At 49.0% G+C, this 19,281-nt stretch overlaps 1 protein-coding gene across 1 annotated transcript in view; it reads right to left on the reverse strand.

The window, feature by feature from the left end:
- LOC144149740 (phospholipid scramblase 1-like) overlaps positions 1–19,281 on the reverse strand; it is a 94,857-nt gene that overhangs the window by 41,945 nt on the left and 33,631 nt on the right. The window contains exons 2-4 of the mRNA XM_077681398.1: positions 4,021–4,128; positions 3,858–3,935; positions 101–240 (exon numbers count right to left, since the gene is read on the reverse strand). Of these exons, the coding sequence (XP_077537524.1) occupies positions 101–240; positions 3,858–3,935; positions 4,021–4,128 (326 nt within the window). The remainder of the gene's footprint in view (positions 1–100; positions 241–3,857; positions 3,936–4,020; positions 4,129–19,281) is intronic.

Consider the following 19,281-nt stretch of genomic DNA (forward strand, 5'->3'; position numbering starts at 1 on the left):
CTCCTTTTCCAAATAATTCGTTTACTGTCAGAATTCAACAATAGTGCGGGATTCGGGAATAGTTACATGTCCCTTTTAGTGACAACGCGTGCTAGCCCACCTGTAAGCAGCAGAAGCAGAAGCAAAAGTCGCTCCTTAACGGCCGGACGAAGCGCATCACTTCAACGTTGCGGTAGTCTAGCACACTCATCTCGAAGCAGCGCCGCGTGCAGCACAGCCACCGCCTGCAGCACCCGCTGTCTGTAACAGAATAGAACAGGGCGACAAATCTGTAGCTCGTACAAGTAATTGACTTTCAATTCGAGGACGCTAAAGCATTATTATCTTCCGTTGAGGGTAAAAAATACTGAGTTTATATGTGATTATTTGTGTTCTAAATTCTACTCCGCTCTGTTCATATGGAAAAATGCGTGGAAACCAATTGAACCAATTTTTTGCCGTCTGCATCAACATTTGCATCCGCAGAGGCATAGTTCAAGTACAAATATAAGGTTCCAGTGGTCGAAGTGAAGCACAAGTAAACGTGGCCTTTGTGCGTTTTCTCCGCGCTTAATGTCTTGCTGACTGTACCTTCCGGGCCCGGGCGGTCGCGGCGGCCCTGTGAGCCTCCTCCACCTCAAATACCTGATCCCGATGGACGAAAAAACGTATTCCTTCCTTCCTTCCTGAGGATACAGATTTCTAACCAAGTAGACGCTAACTTGCCTTATGCACGCAGATTAAGTTACATCTCCTTCACCACGAAGGAGGAAACACATGAGCGGAAAAGCACGCGCCCCCGCACTCGCCTCCGCCCCGAGAACTGGTTTGGCTGCCGGATGACCCGCCGCGTGAGCCTCTCCCGCGCGCATCCAATCTGAAGGATATCTTGCTGCGCCGCGTCGGAAACCGGATTTCTCAGACGGGCATGTGCCTCCCGCTTTAAGCGCGAGACACATGTGCAACTGGTGCACGCGATTCGCATGCGACTGATCGTTACGATTGATCGTTTGGACCTGTTTTGGCGTCGATCGCTGGTCGGAGGACGCCCATGACGTGCGACTGGCACGCCAGATGCAGTCGTGCCATCATTGCGATCGTCGTGAGGCCACAGCCAATGAGAGCCCCAACCGCCCGCAACCGGCTTGCGTTGCTCGGGTCGGATCGGGTGTTGGGAACTTTAGGCTCAGCATCCTGGAGGATATTTGATCGCCGCTATCTGCGCAACTGCGAATGACAATCCGTAACACAACCTTTCCTCACACTATCATCCCCTTTCTCGCATGTGGAACTTTATTGAAGCTGTAATTGCCGTTTAAGCGATCGGTGACCAAGACATGTGCGTAACTTGTTTCGATGCTTCCGCGCAGGTATCGCCATCTCTCGGCCGCTCGGCGCACCGCGCGCCGCGGCGACCGGTCAGCGTGGGCTTGCATCGCGGCAGATATCTGACCGCCGCTTTTAAAATAAACACTGACAAGAATCCCAGCCCAATTTTTCACCACACTAACACCTACTTTCTCGCATGTGGAACTTCTTTTTAGCGATCAGATTGATTCACAAGAGCAGCGACAAGCGGTTGCTACCGTGGTCTGCGCCGGTTCGAGCCGCTGAGTGTGCCGAGCTGGCAGGCGCGGCCGGCTGTGCGCGTACTGTTTCCGGAGGCAGAAAACGCTTCACGATTGCCTGCTTTATCGATTTCTTGCGAAAGACGCGGGGAATCTCCAAATTCAGCTCAGCGATCGTCGTAGCTGACCATGGAGCAAAAACAGTGGGCGGAGCGACGCCGACGATGCATCGCATGCGCACATCGGGCCGTGTGTCTCAAATTCACGCGTACGACTAGTGGCTACAGTCGTCACGATAATTCGCATGCGAATCGCGTGTACCAATCGTACATGTGTCCAGCGCTTTACGTGCCAGACGACCTACCGATCGGTCGCTCCGCGCGCATACATCGCGGGTCGTACTTGCCAGATATTTTCTCCCGCCGCGAATGTCTTACACTTGCGTGATTGGCTTCCTGGTGGGCGCAGCCGATCGCGGCGTGTGGCGCGGCAACGCTATTGCTGGGAAACGTTAGGGGGAGATGCGACGCATCGATTGTCACGTCTCTTCCCCTAGGACGCCCCGCAAGCACGCCCGCCACCTGCCTCCATTTCTTCAAAAGAGCAGCGCGGGGACGGCACTGGGCGGTTACCCTCGTCGGAATCCGAATTGCTCGTACGCACATGCCCCTCCCGCTTAACACACCTCAACAAGCAATCGCCACAATCGAATGGAAAATGTAAGTCGATGGTTAGGCCACGCTTGCGATTTTACAAGGGAAATGTGATCGCTTCCAGGAATGTTTCCCAGTAGGTGTATGTGCGGTTTTCTCTAAATGATTACAATATACAGAATAGTTTTTCATTGCAACGAAGCGTGCGGCAATCACACGCTTTACGCTGTGACTGGTCGTTTAGCTGCTCTATGGTAAAGCAGATCACATTGACTGCATAAATGTTCTTATAAACGCTGGTGTTTCTGGTCGGCTTTCTCAGTACAAGAAGCGGTGGTTGTCAGCGGCAAGCGCCGACCTGGCCGTAAGCCACGGCTGGACATCCAGGGTCGGGTTGGAGAGCAGGGCCTGCCAGGGGTGGGACGATGATGCTAGTGGCCACGTAGCTGGTCTGGCTGAGTTGCGACAGGCCAGCCCCTGGTGTAGGAGTGTATTCGGTTCGCCTTGACAGTATTGGCGCTGGTAGAGTGCAAAGTATAAAGTATACAAAGCATGAAGTAATAGGCCATATTGACACGTCTTGGTCTGTAAGGGGTGCCATGTGGTATATTGCTGCCGGTCCAGCTTGTGCCACGAAAATGAAGCCACCAACACCCCGATCACATTAAAAAATTAGTACCCTTCATGCATTCTGTGAATATGGATCACCTGCGAAACTGGGCGCAGTCGACGGAGTGCACGAAACAAACCACATGTGTTTGTAACTTGGGATTGAGCATACTTCGCACCCAATCAGCTCAATGAAACTTCGAAAGACTCCAGCTTTATTCTAGCGAATAGGCACAGGGCTTTCTGTTCCCCTCCGACATTTTACTGTCAGTGTAACACACAACCCAATCCGCTAGACCAGTAAAGACCCCAGACCGGTCGCGTTCGTCTCTTTCACGACCACGTGTAAGCCTTCCGCCAGAACAATGGACATGTCATCAGCGATATACTCGGTGACAACTTAAGAACGGCACCGGAAGTTGCCACTGTGCCTTATCACCGTAGCCGGATGTTTCTCCGCGCGGCGCAAGTAGGGCGTTACTGGGAATATTTTGAACATGGCGTGAGCCTTTCCCGTGATGTTTTGGGCTTAATATGCTTATAAATGACTCCAGTGACGACAAACAGACTGCGTGGGACAAGGCAGACGATATCACGCATTCATAGCAAACCCCTTTCAAAACGTGCGCGCACTGACGTCACGGATCCGGCGCTTTGGCGGAGTGATACACTACATGAGGTGGTGCCGTTCTTGAGTTGTAACCGAGTATAGTATGAAACCTATAGCTTCGCGAGCACGCCCCCTTCGTCCGTGTCAGCGGTCGGCCGTGGTGAAAAGGAACGCCGGAGCAACGCGGAGTAAAGCGGCTTCACCGGAATGAAAACTTGGGGGATTAGACATAAATTGCTTCGCTGTAAAATTCTTTAGAATGTGCTCTCAGTTCACAAAACGAAAGAAATTTTAAGCCTGAAAATAATCTGTCCAGGCGCACAATGTATAATACGCTAAGCAGGGTCCTCCAAAACGGTACTTTTACGCTTATTCCTTCTACCATACCTTTTGGGGACGTGGTATTGCAGTCTCGTGAATTGTGGCCTCCCGACTCACCTTCGGTGAACAGGTAGACGAACTGCCCCAGCACGTTCTTGGCCACGTACTTGTTGTACTTTTCGTACCCGGGAAAAGCTGCGAGCAGAACAAACACTCACGCTATGGCCTTTTCACAGATCAATGCGAAGAAATTGGGAAGATGAAGTTTATAGGATCAAACCTTGAAACATATCGCTTTGTTGATGGATCGACAGCTGGTCGACAGTCGTTAGGTACTCAAGGCCCGGTGGACAGATCGACGGCGCCGATGGAGTTAACGGTTGTTCAGCTGGAAATGAAATAAAAAAGTCATCGCACCCCGTGAGCAGACATACGTAGCAAACGGTAATTGTCTTATGCGCTAAAGCAGCACCTAGGCTATGATTTGCGCCGTAGTGTCGGCTTACGAATGACTCTATCCTTGGACACTCTTACCCGTGCCGATATGTCGATCACACCCCCATTTTGGTTTCAGCATCCATCGAAAAAAGATCATAGCACGGCCCAGAATCGACCTCTCGTGTTAGGGGTAATGCAGCGCCACGATAGTTGTATTAATGTGGCTCGTAATAACGCCTGTTGCCTTCTTACGCCCATTCAACTATAAATCAAGCGGAGATCTGCCGGCTCCACCGCAAAAAAGGGTCTGCTACGCGGTCGAGCTTCATACAAGGAGCCTTCATACAGAACACCGTCTAGTGTACCTCATAAACCTTTCTCATCCGTCACTTCAAAGGGCTGCCACTCCGGCGATTGTCTTACGTTCTCAAATATCCACAAATCGTATATCTTGCTCATCTTTCCCCAAAAAAAGTTTTCACACATAATACACACACACACACACACACACACACACACACACACACATATACATATATATATATATATATATATATATACATATATATATATATATATATATATATATATATATATATATATATATATATATATATATATATATATATATATACATATATATATAGATATATATAGCGAATCAGAATAGGAAATGAGGGACTCGTAGAAATAACACAGAAATAAGGATTGGCAGTCAAGAACACCTCGGAAAGCAAAGGGGAGGTTGTGGTAAGCCATTGAAACAGATCAAGAATTTGGAAAGAAAGAAAGAAAGCGAAGAAAAAATGCCCGCCAGGTGGGATCCGAACCCACGACCTCCTTCTGGTCGTGGGTTCGGATCCCACCTGGCGGGCATTTTTTCTTCGCTTTCTTTCTTTCTTTCCAAATTCTTGATCTGTTTCAATGGCCTACCACAACCTCCCCTTTGCTTTCCGAGGTGTTCTTGACTGCCAATCCTTATTTCTGTGTTATATATATATATATATATATATATATATATATATATATATATATATATATATATATATATATATATATATATACAGGGTGATCAAAGTTAAGTCGACAGGTTTTTTTTAAAATAAGCGCTTAGATTTACGCGAAGACCACCTCTACAGTGAGGTTTGGCGCCCAGGGGGACACTTAATTAGGAGGTAATTATTGATGTAGGTGGCTTAATTAACTAAAATTGATTAATTAACTTTTTAGCGGCTGCAGTAACCAGGCATCTTTGTATTGGAAAGTTAGACGCAATCGTGTTTCTCCGCAGTTTCAATTGACAGAATTCTTCTAGCGCATCCGTAGTCCGAGATATCAAATGGCGAAGTTTAATTGCCGTTCGCATGATTACGCATGCTAGAAGTCAAGACCAGCGCATAGCTCCTCCCTTTTGTTCTGTGTTTCGATAGCGGTTCCGAGTAGTGCAGATTGCGATAACGCCAGCCAAGAATGAATGGGTGCCAGCTATCACTTTTTCCTGTGCCTCCACCCCTTTGTCGAACTGAACACCGTACACAGCAGGCACGTCACAGAAGGGAGGAGCTTTGCGCCGGTGCAGACTGTCTTGCATGCGTAATCATGCGAACGGCAATTAAACTTCGCCGTTTGATATCTCGCAATACGGATGCGCTAGAAGAATTCTGCCAATTGAGACTGCGTAGAAACATGATTGCGTCTAACTTCCCAATACAAACATGCCTGTTTACTGTAGCCACTAAAAAGTTAATTAAACAATTTTAGTTAATTAAGTCACCTACATCAATAATTACATCCTATTTATATGTCCCCCTGGGCGCATAACCTCACTGTAGAGGTCTTCCTCGCGGAAATCTACGCTCCTATTTTTAAAAAAACCTGTCGACTTAACTTTGATCACCCTGTATATAGTAGCGCTTGCGAATTTTCGAAGCTGGTCTATTAAAGTAGACTACATGGAATGGAAAGCAAAAGGGTGTCTAGTCGCCGCCATGGCGTTTCACAATATATCAAGATAACCAAATATCACGAACGCACAGCTTCTACAAAAATGCCTGAGATGCACCACGGGCAACAATTCTAATGGTACGTCACTGCACATACGGCTGAGATGTGAGGAATGATCCGAACGACGCAATATACCCCGTTGATGTAGGTTGTAGGTACGTCATTAGGACGTATTTTGCTTGCATTATAAGGAGTTGGTGTGGTAAATGCCACGCCCAACCAGTTTCAACCGCTCGTTGTCAGAAAGACTGTTCTACATGTCGATGCTACGACACTACACTGTCGCTGTGATATCGGGCCTCAGATTCACAAAGATGTTCGCACACCACTTATCGTAAGAGAAACTTGAACGGTACCTTGGCTGTCCCCACACTTTTTGCAGGAAACCATCAGGGCACGGGCGCCACACCTCACAAATTTATATCATGATATTGTACGTCAAAACAGCTCTGATAACTCTGGCTATATCCCCTTTCCCCCTGCCTCGAAAATCTCAAATTATGTTTTAAGTTATTTGTTCCTTGTGAGCTAATTCATATCGCATATCATAACCTTCATATCATAACTTTCATATCGCATGGAAAATTATCCTGCATAAGCAATTTCTTTCAACTGATGTCGCCTTTGCCAAAAAGTTCCACGAAGACAATTTGGTGCGAGGTTCCGGAAACATCAACAATTCTGATTTCTTGTGCTAAGTTTAAGATCTTCAGTTCCCTATTGCGCATAAAACGATGGTTGTTTTAGCTGCTCTCCAGTAGAGAGAATAGCTACCGATTTAAAGAGTACATTCCAAACACATTTCAGTTCGTATCGGAGTTCAACCAGGGTCTCCAAAACAGGAGTGCATGGCTTTACGACTGCGCTGCCTTGGTCAGTTGCCAATGGGGGAAGAAGTTGACCTGAGAAGTGAACGTGATAGCACAAGAGTAGAAAAGGGGAACAGCAGCAGCGGAGAAACATGATTTTGTGGAAGCTGTGGTGAGTGTCACCGGCCTGCCCATTGAAGCATATCGCACCAAATACAGAAGACGCGAAAGCGAGGAAATGGGAGAAAGTACGAGGTAACTTGGAAGAGGTCCTTGATAAGTTTAGCGGGCTTTCGCATTGAACGTGCACAAGCAGAGTTAACTCCCCTGACATATTTTTACGGTTACACTCAGTCCACCTTTTCTGAGCAGAACACGTACCGTTCGCACTTGTCTTGAACAATACCGAGTTAAAATTGAGCATAACGCTACACGCGCATCTCAAAGCCCTGTCGGCACTTGCTAAATGCATGGCTGCACATACTATTAGGCATCGATTACGAATATAAAACCACTCGCCCGGCTTCTCAAGTTCCCACTCTGGGGATTTTACTTTACACTGGCTACGAGTTTCTAAAAATACACTTTTGTTTTACATTTCAACGCAAATATTTTTTTAGCTGGAGTGGAAAGGTACGTATCGGGTCTTTACTTCTACAGGGAAAACAATCTTGCCCTGCACTTGCTTTTCAAGGCAGTCACTACATTTATTAATATTATGCATGCTTCTGAGAGGCTCAGGTCGTGTGGTACCTCTCAGTTCGCTGTCAACGTAGCGTAGCAAAATACGCTGCTTAAATTCCGCTAGACTGGGGCGTTATAGGCCGCTTTCAACAGACGGCACATAAGGTATTCAGGATGGCAGAACTCACCTTTTTGCAAGACAATCACTCACTTTAATTTAATGACGCAAATTATATTCAGGAGCTGATGGCAGTGGTAACTTCCAAATATCTCTCAACACTTTGTGCAAAAAACAGTTAAGTTTTCTGAGCAAAGGTGTGCGTGTGATTATACGACGTCCTGCGAATCCTAGGAATAAAATACATTTTTCCATGGACTACTCGCAACCGCTGCACACCCTAACCGACTCCGTACCTTTATTAAAAATGTTCCTGTCTACACTGCCGCCCCATGTCACTATAAGCCCTCCACTAAGTCCGCTCGAGTTAACTCGCATAACGCCACGTCTGGCACTATATCTCACTCTCAATAGTTTTACAGCAAAGCTGCATACCTCTAGCTCCCTAACGGTTTCATCGCCGTGTGCAAAAATAAACTCCGTACGCAAAAACGCCAATGCGCCAGGGCCTCAGACGCCGAGGGCATGAGTCAGGCTAATCAGGCACACAGCCTAGAGCTCAGATTTAGTTTAACGAGACCACAAATCAAGCATCGAAACCACATTACGGATGATACGGCGCCTGTGAACAATGGAAACCCCCATGGGTTCCTGTAAAGATTGTCTTTGCAGATTGCTTTTTAAGGCTAGGCAGGACTAGTGTCACCAAAAAGCGTTAACATCCCCCTCGCGAGGGGCACGTTCAAATGCAGAGCATTTCCGCTCTTCTCTTCCAGCGTAGACATTGTCGATGAAGTCGATGGTGAAACGTGGAGCGTGCCGTGAACCCCCTGCCGCGGCTATGACGCAACGTGGAGCGGCTATGACGCAACGTGGCACGGCTATGACGCAACACAATCCACTTTAATCCAATCCAATCCAAATCCAAACCAATCCAATCCAAGTCAAGTCAAGCCAAGCCAAGCCAAGCCAAGCCAATCGAATCCAATGCCCCTCGCGAGAGAGTGTTATAGCGCCGAAATCGCGCCACCACACGAACGCGTGATGTTGACGTCACGATCACGCCACAGATGTTAGCGACCGGAGCACGCGCGAACGACATATGTGGTTTAAGCGCGAACCGACCGCGGCGAGAGAGCGCGATGCGAGCGCATCAGTAGCTTCTTGACGTAGTTTGAATGAGTCAAGGATATAAGGCGCGTTCGTAGCCTCCCATTCTGTGTCGGCTTTGTGGCGCAGTGGGTAGAGCACCATGTACAGGCGGTCACAGAATAAACCGGACCAAGGGAGCGGTGCGCGAGAACTATCGGCGCGACACCTTCCGGCCCAGCGCCTGCTGTCGAGATAGCGGAGGGCGCATGCGTGTCCCTCCCTAGAGTTTGTGCATGTCAGTTTCCTTGATTTCGGCTGCAGCACTTTGATCCTCTCCAATGCGACGCGCGGCGGCGCCTTGCGCGGCGCGCCTACCGACCGGGCGTGATGCATGTCAGCAGCCGGCAGCATGCGCCATGCGCTGATGCCGCGTAACTGTGAGTTCATCTGAGAATGTTCGTTCGGCGCTCTTTTTATCATTTCATTGACTGAAACGCAAACCGGCGTTGAAGAAAGGCTGCGATAAAGATTCACACATGACTGAACCAGTGCTGGTCGTTATGCGACGAACACACAGTTGATAGAACTAAAAACAGTAATGTTTTTTTTTTTAATTTCGAGTTTTTCCCGTGCGGCATATGAGAAGCGGTTTAAAGATGGGAGGAGGGAAGAAAGTAGGAAGGAAAGAGTTTATTCGCTTCGGAAAAATAGAACGAAATACACAACTGTCAGTGTGAGTGAATTGCTATCGAAAAGCAATGAGGCGTTTCCTTCCATGTCACCCATTGGACAGTGATAGCTATGAAGCGTATAAAGCACGTAACTCGTCCTGCACGGCCATATTCGTGAAGAATGCCGTCCCGCGTCCCCATCGAGCAACGGAGGCACATCGTGCGACTTTTCATCGAAGGGACTACTCAGTGGGAAAGTCGCCACCTCACCAGGAGGTCTAGGACTTATTATCCAAGCTTACCGCGATGATCAGGGCAGACTCATTGACGCAGAGCGCAGCGGGCGGCCTAAAGTAATCAGTGAGGAGCAGGAACTACTGATTGTCGCAGCCGCTGTGGCAGGTCCCCTCCTGTCTGCAAAAGAAATTCGAGAGGAGCTCTCATTGAATGTCTCTTGCGAGACAATTCGAAGACGACTGAAGAAGGCGGGACTCGGGAGTTCCGTGGCAGCGCAGAAACCGCGCCTGACGGACCGCCAGAGGCTGGAAAGGTTGGAGTTCGCCCGGGCGGTGGAGCGGTGGGCAACGGACGAGTGGAAGGAAGTTATATTCACAGACGAACCGACTTTCTCCACTCGCTGGATTCAACAGCGGCGTGTGTGGCGTCCGACGAGCTGCAGGAACGAAACTGAACTGCGAAACGTAGCTGGTAATGTGCATTCTAGATGATACATAAACCACTATAGCGCAAGAGGTCAAATTGGGAGCACGGTTTAATGTGAGAATTGCTGAGCATTCCTTCGGGGGTCCCGAGTGCAACGCTAAGCGTAATTGTTAAGGCTAGCAATGCATAACTGCCTGTTAATAACTATATTTCGGAGCAACCGATATACAATGTCCCTGTAAATTTTATTCAGCTGGGTTATTTGAAACGTTTTAATCGTAGTTTTATAAGCACCGTTTGTTAAGCGTTTCTTGTCGCTGTTTTTTTACGAAAGTAACCCGCATCGGCTAACGGGGCTTTTGTGATTCCCGATGTGGAAAGAGGATGAAATTGATGTATAGTTTTATACAGGATACTGTTCGCCTATGTGGCAGTGGGGGTGCAGCCTCTCGCTTACAATTTGCCAGTAATTTCAATCGATATAAACTGTCCAACACGGCGAATGTCCTTTCATTGATTTAGCTAGTATACCCTCCGAACATCTTGGGAGATATCTTTCCTCGGAGATATCTTTCCTGAATGTATTTCTGTATTTAGCCCGATGGTATTTAGATACCAGCCCGGCTACATCCAAAGCGTCCTTTCCAATGGGAGGTGCTCCGTCAGCGTATGGGGCGCAATGAGTGCGGACGGCCTGGGACCCCTCGTCAGAATTTGTGGGCCATTCAATGCTTCCCAGTACTGTAACATCAATTAGACAAGTCTGCTCCCCTACGTCCTGGACGGGTGCTTCATCCTGCAACAGGACCGAAGCCCTGTCTTCACAGCACGAGCCGTGAGCTCACTGCTCGAGGACCACGCGGTGCGACAGCTGCGGTGGCCTCCGTGCGGGGCAGACCTAAATCCGATAGAAAATGTGTGGGGGATTATGAAGATGAATTACGGCAAACGAAATGACTGCGGTCGCACGGCGGACGAGTTGTGGCAGACAGTGGAAGATGAATGGGGACGCCTGCGCCCCCGTCCCGAAATCATAAAGTCGCTTTATGAGTCGCTCCCCCGACGCATTCGTGAAGTTATCGAAAACGACGGAAACTTCACACACAAGTAATAAGGGGAACCACTCGGACAATCACCGATGTCTTTTTTTTTTTTTTTTGTTCCGAACCAAATGAAAACCCTTCGCTGTATTCAGTTCTTGCTATCAACGGTGTTGTTCGCATAACGACCAGACTGGTTTAGTCATGTGTGAATCTTTATCACAGCCTTTCTTCAACGCCGGTTTGCGTTCCAGTCATTAAAATGATAAAAAGAGCGCCCAACAAACATTCTCAGATGAAAGCACAGTTACGCGGCATCCGCGCATGGCGCACGCTGCCGGCTGCTGCCAAGCATCACGCGCACTCGGTAGGCGAGCCGCGCAAGGCGCCGCCGCGCGTCGCATTCGAGAGGAACGGAGTGCTGCAGCCGCAGTAAAGGAAACTGACATGCACAAATATAGGGAGGGACACGCATGCGCCCTCCGCTATCTCGACAGCAGGCGCTGGGCCGGATGGTGTCGCACCGATAGCTATCGCGCGCCGCTCGCTTGGTCCGGTTTATTCTGTGGACGCCTGTACATTGCGTTCCGCCCGCAGGGTCGAGGGATCGAAACCAGGCGCCGGATAGTATTTTTTTTATATATATAGTGTAGGGGGAGGGGTGCGGACAACGACGGTGCGGACTACGACTACGGACGTCAGCGCGGGTGACATCGTGAGTTACTGAAATGCTCTGCATTTGATAGAGCAGTTCTTCCCAAGAAGCCGAGCGCATGCGTCATCCTACGCAGGACTCAGAATTTGCCGCCAGAGAAGCCGAGCGTACTGTCAGTAGATAGGTTAATAGGGTACAGCCACTGAGGCACGTAAGTCAGCTCCGGCGGCCATATTGCCGTTCATCAATGTTGCGAGATTGTCGCATCTACGCCCTCGCAGTTAACTTCGACCGGGTCGTTTGTTAACAACGCTACCTATGATGCAGCGAAACGGCATCTTTGGACACACGTTTGCTTCTGAAATGCCGTTACACGCGTTATTTTTTAATCGCATTCGGAACGACGTCATTCACCCGCAGCTGGAGAGCAGGGAGGAAAAGCTAAGCTATACTGGAGTTGACCGACTATAACACGTGAACATCAAAATGGTGGCGCCCATAAACCGTCGCAGTGTAAACACATATTACGTAATGCGAACTGAGCAACGATCATGGCGGCACCCTGGAAGAATAGAGAAAAAGAGTGCCGATCCTCTGCACCCTTATCTAGTAACACCAGCCGAGCGCAAGCCTCAAGCCAGCCGAGACGAAGAGAAACAGTTCGCATGCCCTCCTCCATCACCATTTGTAGGGGCAAAGCTTTGCTGGACATCCACTTTCGCACGGCGGGATAGTGACCAATGTTTTTGTATTGTCTAATCTCAAACCTCTGGGCATTTCTAAAGTAATCTAACCTAAGCTGACTGGACATGATCAACAAGCGCTGCATGACCTACCCTGACCTCACCTAGCCTAACCCAATGCGACGTTATCGAACAGAACTGTTTCTTTAAAATAATGAAACTCCAGATACTAACACACTTATACAATCAATTCTAACATAGATCAAGAAGATATTAAGGGAAAGAAAGAATACTTGAATAAAAATACCCCCGGCCTCACACCCTAACCTAGGCCCTTCGGATCCCGAAACTAAGACGTAACCGCTGCACCATTAAGTCAATGTTCCGCACAACATTAGCAAGTATTTCATTGCACAAACCCTGTCGGACGGCGTTCTAGGCCTAGCTGTAGGGCTGAACAGGAGCAGCATCGGGCGGAGCTCTAGACACTGCGTTTAAAAGATAAACACAAGGCCCTTCCGCTTCTCGTTAGCCACCCATTGATAAAAAGCCTGAGCAACGTGAATGCGCTAGAGGAACTGGTAAGCTAGCGAGAGCAGTGCGCTGCGCCTTCGGCTGCACCCGTTTACCGCCGTCGGAGCTGGCCGCGATAATTGTTGCAACTCAGCCGGCATACTTACTGACTACCCCTGCCATGTCGACCGAGGAGTGGCTGCCGATGCCGAGCCGTGTTCCCTTCTCCTGAGCTGAGCGTTGTTCCTGAACCAACCCGGTTTGAGCTCCAAGCCCAAGATCATGCTTGGTCGACCGGTTCTCCCGAAATCATGCTTCTTCCGCTTCCCCGTAATGGGATGGCTTGCACCCGCAGGAGTGGATTGGCCAGGTTTTGGGAACAAGAATTCATTGGTAAACATGGTATTCAAAACAGAGGCACAAAGAAAAAGCGCCCACGCACTTTGTGCATGTGGTTGGTCAACGAAGTCGTGTACGAAGTGTGTTATGCCTTAAAGGGACACTGAAGTGATTTGTAAACAATGCGGGATTACGAGCGCAAACTGTAGTCCGGAGTCCCTGGGCCCTGTTTCGACCACTCTGTGCGCGTTTACGCGAGTTTATTTAGTAGAAAAATCGATTCGAAAATGCTGCCCTCCTCTCTTTACGCTCGCCCATTTTCTGTGGCGTTTTCGTGTGACGTCAGCAGGAGAGGAGCTGACAATTGGCTGCGCTACTACACGGCTCGCCGACCTTCTGCGACCGAGTCAGTCGGCCCACCGTTTAGTCCGCCGGCCGCCGACGGGTCGTCGCAATTCGTTCGCTCAGTTGAAACTAAGCCACAACACGTTTGGGAATGGAAGAATGCGCCTTTCTTTACTTCGTTAGTTTGTACACTGTATCTATAGCTCCAAGTCAAGGTCGCTTCACACAAGCGCTGCACAAGCGCACATGCGACGCTCCGCTGACTGGTACGCCAGTAGGAAAATATAAGGCCTTTTGAAGGGGGAGAAGAGTGAGCGAAGTCAATATAGGTACTAAGGAAATAAAATCAACTGATATTTTTACCGTACAGAGTAAAACTAGGGTGTGGGAAGCACTTTTTTGCCTGGGCGAACAAGCAGAGCGGTCAGGAGCACGACTACGCATCTGCGAACGCTTTCCCGTCTACGAAATGCAATTGCTAGACGTGAGCTATTGTGGAAACTCGGGGGACGCTTACTGCACGAGCGCAATACAACAAATAGTCACCTAAGCTGCTTGAAATACTAAAACTAAATAAAAGTGTAAACTGGTTATACATTATATACCTGATATTTCTCATCGCCGCCAGCGGCCCTCTGTGGCTTACGCCCGACGACGTCCCCCACCAGCTCCGAATCGCCGGGGACAACGCACTCGTAGTCGTTCCGGGACGCCTGCCGCTTTGCCTGCGGTGTCAGCGTTCTGGCCACGTTCGACGGGAGTGTCGTGTTCCGCGTTGCACTCGTTGTCGCCGCTTTGGCCACGAGGTCTCGCAGTGCGTGCAAACTTACGCCACTGTCGCCGGACCAGTGGGGTGTGACGACAAGTCTGAGCACCTCATGGATGAAGCTGAAGCGGAAGAAGTCGCCGCTGGAGGCGGGGGAGACGAACCAGCGTCGACACAAGAGCTCAAGGACCTTCCAGCGTGCAACTCACCTGACGTACAAGCTGATAAGGAGGGCGAGGGAAAGGAAAATGACCGTTCGAGCTTCAATACAGATGACTTATCACAGCCAGAAGTGAAGCAGGCTGCCCAGGGAGGAAGCATCCTGGAAAGCAACCAAGCGGACGGTGGGAAGGAGCCTGACGATGACAACATCGATATGGACACGAGCAACGACCTCGCTAGCAGCCCCTGCGGAAAACGTGGACACGAGAGCAACACCGAAACGACAGAAGGCGACAATGCGACTTTCGACGAGCCGCCTTGGAAAGCGGTGCCAGGGCGGCGTTCCACACATAAGCCCAAGCGTAGCGTTCCACCGGACAGGAAGGCGAAAGCGTCGGCGCCGGCGAAGACGCCGACGTAGATGAGCGAGTGGTGTGCGCCAGTGCGCCAGCGTCGGTCATCCTTGTGTCTTCGAGACTCCTGGCCCGTAATGCAGTAGTTTATTTCTGCGCTGCTTTTCAGTCCACGCCCGTACTCGTGGTGCTGTCTGTAGTGCATGTGGGGGCAGGACTACGTAAGGATTTTGGCGAGGGCGGAACATGTGCCATAAATTGGTATTGGGCACATGACAGCTTCTGTGACATTTAGACGGTGCACTTGGCCGACTATACCGGTTCGCTACTCTTCCTGGCACGTATGAAAGCACCATCCTGTCCACACGCTCGTTAAAGGGACACTGAACTGATATGTAAACATTGCGGGATTACTAGCGCAAATTGTAGCCCGGAGTCCCTAGGCCATGTTTCGACCACTCTGGGCGCGTTTACGCGATTTTATATAGTAGAAAAATTAATTCGAAAATGCTGTCCTGCTCTCTTTACGCTCGCCCATTTTCTGTGGCGTTTTCGTGTGACGTCAGGAGGTGCCGAGTTCGCAATTGGCTGCGCTAGTGCGCGGCTCCCCGGCCTTCAGACAGAGTCAGTCGGCCCAGCGTTTCGTCCGCCGGCCGCCGACGGGTCGTCGCAATTCGTTCGCTCAGTTGAAACGAAGCCAGGACACGTTTGTGAATGGAAGAATGTGCCTTTCTTTACTTGGTTAGTTTGTACACTGTATCTAGCTCCAAGTCAAGGTCGCTTCACACAAGCGCTGCACAAGCGCACATGCGACGCTTCGCTGACTGGTAAGCCAGTAGGAAAATATAAGGCCTCTTGAAGGCGGGAGAAGAGTCAGCGAAGTCCATATAGGTACTAAGGAAATAAAATCAACTGATATTTTTACCGTACACCGTAAAAATAGGGTGCGGGAAGCACTTTTTTGCTCTGGGCGAACAACCACAGCGGTCAGCAGCACGACTACGCATCAGCGAACGCTTTTCCGTCTACGAAATGCAATTGCTAGACGTGAGCTATTGTGGAAACTCGGGGTACGCTTACTGCAAGAGCGCAATACAACAAATAGTCACCTAAGCTGCTTGATATGCCAAAACTAAATAAAAATGTAAACGTGTTGTACAATATATACCTTATATTACCAAGGTCGGCTGAGCCGGTTTCGTGGTCTAGTGGTCTGGGGCGCCAGGTGTGTTGTCGCTAGTGTTTTGCAAGTCACGAGTTCGAGTCCCCGCGGGTACGTGCTTCTTTTTTTTTTTTTTTTGTAAGTTAACTTTTTCGTTTTCTGCCGATGTTTTCTACATTGAGTTCACCTCTTTTTGGGCCGCAACGTTCATGGCTTCACGAACTAGTTCACAAAACGCGCGCAGGCTGGCACTGGCGCGCTAGCGAGTTCTCGTTGGCGTGCTGTTGCCATAAGCACCGACTGCTTGCGGGCAGTGGGCACAGGCCAGAATGAACAGACCCTTGGCCTGGTTCGAACACGCTTTTTACGGTACAGGCATGAGTGAGGCAAGCTCCAAATATGGGGGAAAAGCGCATGACATTTGGGCGTCTGTGGGTACGCGGAGGGCGTCCATGCACGGCGTAGGCCTCGGCTAGTGAATGCTACGATTCCAAGCCGTCCTGGGAGGCTTATCTTTATGCATTTTCACAGCTGACAACATGGCAGAAGCGCGGTACGATGATTACTGAGTTATTGAGAATGCCCATCCAACAACGCCACCAGTTGTGTTTTACAGAATCGAAACCGAAACCGAAACCGAAACTTGTTTGGTTGCTCACCTTGGGCATTGTCCAATCACGGTGCCCGCTCCTCCTAACGTCAGAGCTTTAGTTGGTGCGGCCGCCGCAAACCGCGCATGGTAGTTTTTCTTCTTTCGCGCTTCGTAAAATAATTACCGATTTGTCAGCCGGATAAACGATGAAAAGTGTTCTAATTTGAGCCAGTCTACGCAGTCCAAGCAAAAATGGGAGCTTGACAAATTCACTTCAGTGTCCCTTTAAGGGAGATGGGCCTGGTCACATTCCTGGGGGGCTTGCTATTTTATGACCCACAGGATTAAAATCCATCGTGCGCCAATAGGAAATATTTTACACATTCATTGAAATGTTCTCAACGGCCTCTTTTGTGTGTTTTAGAAATATATCATCTACGCACCAAAATAAAAAGAAACAAGAAACACAATTTGGTTTATCCAGTTTTCACTAGGTGTCGCTGGCTGCCTACCAAGCGAGTTTCGCTTATTCATTTGTGTAAAGAAATGAAGTATTTATAAAATAATCAAACTAGGCTGTTGAGAATATTTCAATGTATTTGGAAAATTTTTCGTATTAATGCAAGAGACTTTTTGAGTCTATGCGTAAGCAGAAGGTACCATAAGAACGTTAGCAGGTGAGTCCCCCTCAAAAAGTTCATTAAAGTTTTTTTTTTGTTACACGCTGTGTGTTTATGGAATTTTCTTTCGGTCCCGTTCTTGCTCGCGCCGTCGGTAATTGTAAGAGGCTGGCTGTTGTGAAGTACGTGACGGCAACGATCTAATTAGTGTCGCATCATGGCGGCGATGGTAGCAGTCAAGTTGATTTTACCCAACCGGACCGACCGCTTCCGCTCACTGACTAGCGAGAGTCACTGTTAAGTATAGATAGTGACGCTGGCTAGTCAGTGAGTGAAAGTGGTTTGTACGGTTGTGTAAAATCAAGACAGACTGCTCCCATCGCCGCCATGATGCGACACTATTGCCGTGCGTAAGACGCGTGGTTTATTTACCCTTGCCGAAATTTAGAAGCACCGTGCGGCCGGTGTTCGTCACTGCCACGTTGACACTACTCTGCCCGCACCACCTCACACGCCTGCCCGAAGTTGTGGCTCCTTTCTGCTTCATGCATTAGTTCGCAGCGCGTGCGTTCTGCTGCAAAAAAATATAAGCTAAGCCAACCTCCCTCCCTCCTTACTACTAACTTCTCAAACCTGTCTCTTTCCCGCGTGCTTATAGGGTTACGCTGGAGAAGTTTCCTGCGTACACAGGACCACTCGATTTACCTTTTGCCTAGCCAATAAAATCTTCGCCTTGAAAATAACCAGATTCATAAAGCAGGGGGCGGGGGAGACCTGAAGAGCGTTTCAGCAAAGGAGTATTCCACAGGCCTAGTTAAAATCCTTGAGGTGCTTGAGCCAACGGCGACTTTTTCTTTTTATTGTTGGCGTGTTTCTAAAACAGCGATTCTGGATCGGAGAGAAGCTCACGGCAAACTGAAAGGCGTCTTCCTAAAGTTTTCTTCGCTTCCGCTTTGCCTAATCGCTATCATCTACCATTTTTTATAACAAGCACTTTAGCTATGGCTAGTGGCTGTCTTGGGTAAAACCTCAATTGAACATAGCTGTCAGTATCAGCATCAACGACAACAATAATGGAGCCGTTGTTGTTCCCATAACGGCGTTTGTACCTGATATACCCGTAGCGAACCAGTGCTGGTAAACGTGTACAACTTCTTTTGCGGATGGAAGTAAACGCAAAGAAACGCGTTAAAATTGAATTCTCCACAAATAGACTGTTCCGCGAGGCAACATCCATAGAACGAATTACTTACCTGGAAGATGTAACCTCCAAGCTACGGGAAATGGCCCGACAGCACACGACAGAATTGATTCTTATTGGATACTACCTCGCTGTAGACGCACACGTCCTCCACTTCTGGGATGCCTGCCGGAAAATACTCAGAAAATGAGAAAACATCGCACTAGTAAACATCCAATGACCTGCATCACTAAGCTAACTGCAGACGGTGCAGCATGCATGAAACTTGTAAGCCATAAAAACTTGACACACTTTTCCGAGAAATTATAAGGCCCACTCGCGAGTCGACCAACTTAGAATCTGCTACGCTCCCTTCGGAAAGCTGCAACGACCAATCACGCCACAAAACACCAGCTTAAACGACGTATACACAACTCTTAGGGGACAGGGATGGGACCTGCTTATTAAATTCAGAAACCCTATTGAATTAAATGCGGAAAGCACTCCCAAGAACTGCAAGGCCCCGCCATGCCCTGGAAAGCCAATCCCGCCATGGAGGCTTACTCTACAATGGCCGGAGTTCAAGCGATCATCACTACAGCCATTCGCAACACCACTCAATGAAGCTACTGCTTCCCAACAAACTACCTGA

Source organism: Haemaphysalis longicornis, unplaced genomic scaffold (genome assembly GCF_048455015.1).
Source record: "Haemaphysalis longicornis isolate Haplotype H1 unplaced genomic scaffold, Haemaphysalis longicornis Haplotype H1 scaffold_8, whole genome shotgun sequence".
NCBI classification, from domain to species: Eukaryota; Metazoa; Arthropoda; class Arachnida; order Ixodida; family Ixodidae; genus Haemaphysalis; species Haemaphysalis longicornis.